Source organism: Myotis davidii, unplaced genomic scaffold, assembly GCF_000327345.1.
Source record: "Myotis davidii unplaced genomic scaffold, ASM32734v1 scaffold2001, whole genome shotgun sequence".
In the NCBI taxonomy this organism is placed as follows: domain Eukaryota; kingdom Metazoa; phylum Chordata; class Mammalia; order Chiroptera; family Vespertilionidae; genus Myotis; species Myotis davidii.
In genome coordinates, this window is record NW_006291200.1 from 19612 (window position 1) to 24760 (window position 5149).

Consider the following 5149-nt stretch of genomic DNA (forward strand, 5'->3'; position numbering starts at 1 on the left):
GTGGCTGTGGGGCTTGAGGCTGCTGGGTGTAGGTCACCCTGAGGGCTGTGTTTCTGTTCCTCCAACCCCAGCGCTGAGGCGAGGGCTTGGGGTGACTGGGTGCTGGTCCCCCTGCGGGTTGTGTCTCTGCTCCTCCAACCCCAGCGCTGAGGCGAGGGCTTGGGGTGACTGGGTGCTGGTCCCCCTGCGGGTTGTGTCTCTGCTACTCTGACCCCAGCGGCCCCACCGTGCTCCGGGCCATGGGGCTTGGGGTTGCTGGTGCCCACACCCCTGCGGGCTGTGTCTCTGCTTCCCCAACCACAGCGCCGAGGAGGGGCTTGGGGTGGCTGGGTGTGGGCCCCTCTGCTGGCCCCCCTGTGGGCTGTGTCTCTGCTCCCTCAACCGCAGTGCCGAGGCGGGGCTTGGGGCTGCTGGGTGCTGGCCCCCCTGTGGGCTGTGTCTCTGCTCCTCCATCCCCCCGCCGGCAGCACTGACCAAGCAGGCCCAGAGGCCCTCCACCAGCGGGTTGAGGCAGAACGCCTGTGTCATCACCAGGCTTCGCTCTGCCACTTAGAGCCTATGTATGCAAATTAGCCACCATCTTTGTTGGCAGTTAATTTGCATATCGTGCTAATTAGCCAATGGGAAGGGTAGCAGATATACGGCTAATTACTATGTTTCTCTTTTATTAGATAGGATATATAAAAGCTCTGGGTCCATCATGACTGAAGGCTGGACCAACCAGAAGTCAGTCCTGCAGTCAGTCAGAGCTGGGTTGCCATGGTGACCCAGAACTGACTGCTGCGGCTGCAGGCACAGTGACCCAGCACTGACTGCTGAGGGGGCTGCAGATCAGACCTGGAGAGAGAAGCAAGGTCTGATCCATAGCCTGTGTGGCAGCTGTTGATCAGCACGTGCCTCTCTCTTTCTCTCCCAGTGGGGCCAGCAGCCACACCTCCATTTCTCTCCAGGCCTCCACCAGGGCTGCTGATCAGCCCTGCCTTTCTGATCAGGCCCTGTTGATAGGGCCAGAGATGCTGACTGGCATAGAAACCGACCAATCAGAACCAAATTGGCCAGCAGGGGAGAGCAGTTGGGGGTGAGATCAGGCCAGCAGGGGAGAGCAGTTGGGGGCGATCAGGACAGTAGGCAGAGCAATTAGGGGCAATCAGACAGACAAGCAGAGGGGTTAGGGGCAATCAGGCAGGCAGGCAGAAGTAGTTAGGGGTGATCAGGCAGGCAGGCAGGCAGAGGCCGTTAAAGGCAATCAGGAAGGCAGGCAAGTGAGCAGTTAGGACCTGCAGTCAGACATCCCCTAAGGGGTCCCTGATTTGAGTGAGTGCAGGCTAGCTGAGGAAACCAATCCCCTCTGTGCACAAATTTCATGCACCGGGCCACTAGTATTTGGATAATTGCAAGTTTATCCCTTTTATTGTCCTTCACCATTTTCATTCATTCTCCCACACCACTCCCTTCTGACAACCATCAGTTTGTTCTCTGTATCTATGGGTCTATTTTTGTTTTGTTTTTTAGATTACACATATAAGTGAAAGAATATAGTATTTGTCCTTCTCTGTCTGACTTATTTCTTTCCTTTTTTAAAAATATATTTTACTGATTTTTTACAGAGAGGAAGGGAAAGGGATAGAGAATTAGAAACATCGATGAGAAAGAAACATCAATCAGCTGCCTCCTGCACACTCCCTACTGGGTATGTACCCTCAACCAAGGTACATGCCCTTGACTGGTTTCGAACCTGGGATCCTTGAGTCCACAGGCTGACGCTCTATACACTGAGCCAAACTGGTTAGGGCTGTTTGACTTATTTCACTTAGCACAGTGCTCTCCACATCCATGCATGTTGTTGCAAATGGTTAAGATTTTGTTCTTTTTCATAGTTGAATAATATTTCATAAATAATGTTATATAGTTTTTTTCCCCCATCAGATTAAAAATAATAGAACTAGTGGTAATATTAGTGTGTTCATGGGTTGAGGTATTGGGGACTCTGCTAACCTGGTGGTAGTAAATAGTGTAAATATAAAATCTTTTGAATGGAGAATTTGGCAGTCCCATCAAAATAGAAATGTACCATTTTTGAAATTCAACAATTCTATTTCTAGGAATATATTCCTACAGAAGTACTTGTACACTTGCAAAAACACACATGAATAGGACTGTTCATGGCAGCACTGTTTATAATAACAAAAAATGGAAATGATCTAAATGTCTACAAATAGAGGACTGATTAGAGGAAATAATTCTGGTCAGGGATGTTTGATATTTGGGAGTGGTGAGGAAAAAGGAGTATTTTACAATTTATTTTGTATGTGTATTGTTTAATCGTTTATGCGAATGTTTTCATATCCTAACTGTATAACTAAAATTTTAATTAATAATTAAATCAATAAAAGTTATATAGTCATATTGCATAAAACTTGGGGGGAAATAAGCCTGATGAGATAACTCAACTCCTGATTGTGTTTTAGTGTATGTGCAGTTCCTTTTCTTAAATATTTTACTTCCTTTATTGACATAAAGTTCCTCCAAGACATACACTTTTGGAACATCTTCCAACCAGAATAAGAAGGTTTCCTAAATGTCCATTATAATGTAAAAAAAAATCAGTTATTTTACCTATAAAAATTGTGTATTAAAAATATTCACCCCTCTACATCAAAATAAAAAGCTTCTGCACAGCCCTGACCTTTGGCTCAAAGGATAGAGCGTCGGCCTGCAGACTGAAAGGTCCCAGGTTCGATTTCGGTCAGGGGCATGTACCTGGGTTGCGGGCACATCCACGGTAGGAGATGTGCAGGAGGCAGCTGATCGATGTTTCTCTCTCATTGATGTTTCTAACTCTCTATCTCTCTCCCTTCCTCTCTGTAAAAAATCAAGAAAATATATATTTTTAAAAAGTTATGATCTTGCTCTTCTTACTCTTAGGACAGCAGTCTCTTTCTCTTAATTAGCAATCACTTTATTATCCAGCTGCCATTCTCTCAATCTCTAGTGCATTAGTTATGCATTCCTTTAGTTTCCATAGGTTTAGGAGCTGTATTGGTGAAGATGTTGCATATGTCTGAGATTTTGCTGCCTGTGGATTCCCCTAATATTTTTATAGTTTTGCAACTAACATTTCAGTCCTTTTTCCATTTTGAGTTTATTTTTCTGTATAGTGTAAGTTGGTGATCTAGTTTCATTTTTTTGTTGTGGTACATCTACACAATGGAATACTATGCTACTGTAAAAAAGAAGTAATTCTTACCATTTGCAACAGCATGGATGGAACTGGAGAGCATTATACTAAGTGAAATAAGCCAGTCAATGAAGGAAAAATACCACATGATCTCACTCATTTATGGATAATAAAGACCATTATAAACTTAAAAAAAAATATTCACCCTATCTGTGGTCCAATGTGCTCCTCCAATGAAAGTCAACATTATTGTGAATAATCCTCCAGCTCCATGTGCACCGATGCTATTGCTGACTAAGACGACAGTTACACATGAACCCAAAATAAGGCCTGCTCTCTTCATTGTAAGATTTGTCTAGAATTATATAAATTTTTATAAATTATTTACATTAAAAATATAATACAACATTTACATTCTCTTTCATTCATTATTGACCTTTTGATACTATAATATGTTATATTAAATAATGTATAAAATTTTGGCTTTCTTCCTCACCAAATATTTTAGTAGACTTGACAATAAGTGACAAAATTTATAATTATTAAGTTTCATCTTCTGTCACATGTTGGTAATGCCAGTAAAATCGTTAAAATATTTTAACTGTAAGTGACAAAAGAAAGAAGAGAGAGAGCAATATAACCTGTAGTTCTATATAACATATCCAACAGATTCTTAAAAATAAATTTCTGAAAATCTCATTAGCTATGACAATTGTTACAGGCAAATCAAAATGGACATTACAGAAATATAAGAGTAATGGCACATTCTTTTTTTTTGGCAGATTCTTTAGGGCAGGTAAGGATTGAGTTTAATAGTGTTGCCTCAGTCAAAGAGAGTGGGAGTAAATATAACTCAGAAAATATAAGGAGGTAAATGGGAATCTATCTCTCCTAAAATGTTCAAAGGAAAGTGTGAGTTAAGAAAGATTAGAAAAAGTTGTCAGAGGTCAGTAGGCAATTTAGTGAAGAAAGGAGTGGGGTGGAATGGAAATGGTATTCTGATTTAATTATATATTTTTTAAAAAGTATCCATTGCAAAGTATTACCAGGGGTCCTCAAACTATGGCCCGCAGGCCACATGCAAATACAAATATTGTATTTGTTCCCGTTTTGTTTTTTTACTTCAAAATAAGATATGTGCAGTGTGCATAGGAATTTGTTCATAGTATTTTTTTAAACTATAGTCTGGCCCTCCAACGGTCTGAGGGACAGTGAACTGGCCCCCTGTTTAAAAAGTTTGAGGACCCCTGTATTATGCATTAGGAAGCTTAATTTTAAAACCAAAAGCATAGTAAAAAGGTATGTTATCTCTGTCATAGCAGAACAGGTTTCAAAAAATATATTTTTAAAGGTATTTAGTCAGTAAGTACATCATCCTTTATAAAAGGTGTATATATATTTTTTTTTCTGTCAACACCTTCATTACATTTATAAATACAAGATTTATACAGCATTCCATCAAAAAAATTTTCCCTAATATTCCTTATTTGCCAAGTCCAGAAGCAAAGACTTTAGCCAAGGCCATTGATGCCTATCAATCAGATCTGTGCTCACTTTAGAGCAAAGTAGGCAATGGAGGCTACACTTTTGGGGAAGGACAATAAATATTAAATGTAATATTTCATGGATATTCTAAAAGTTCAAATTTTGCAAAAAAATAACCAATACTATACTTCTAAAGGTTGACTAATTTTTTATTTACCTGATCTTCACTTGGAAAATATCGAAGACAAATTCCCCAAAATGTTCCTAGTAGCACACCCAAAATTACATCCCGAAAAGAAGTTAAGAGATCATGAAGTATGCCACCTATAAGGGCACACATAAGGAAAAATGATCATAGAGAAATATTTTTACATACCCAATACATCAGAAAATCAAACGTAGGTGATTTATGAAGAAAGGTATGTATTTTATAGAACAAATATAGAAAAATGAATAATTAATATTAACAAATATAAAAAATGAATG

The 5149-nt window shown here is 40.1% G+C and overlaps 1 protein-coding gene across 1 annotated transcript in view; it reads right to left on the minus strand.

Moving 5' to 3' along the window:
• Positions 1–5149, minus strand: part of LOC102761402 (sodium/hydrogen exchanger 9B1-like) — a 60425-nt gene that overhangs the window by 9007 nt on the left and 46269 nt on the right. The window contains 2 exon segments of the mRNA XM_015564349.1: positions 3384–3533; positions 4881–4987. Of these exon segments, the coding sequence (XP_015419835.1) occupies positions 3384–3533; positions 4881–4987 (257 nt within the window).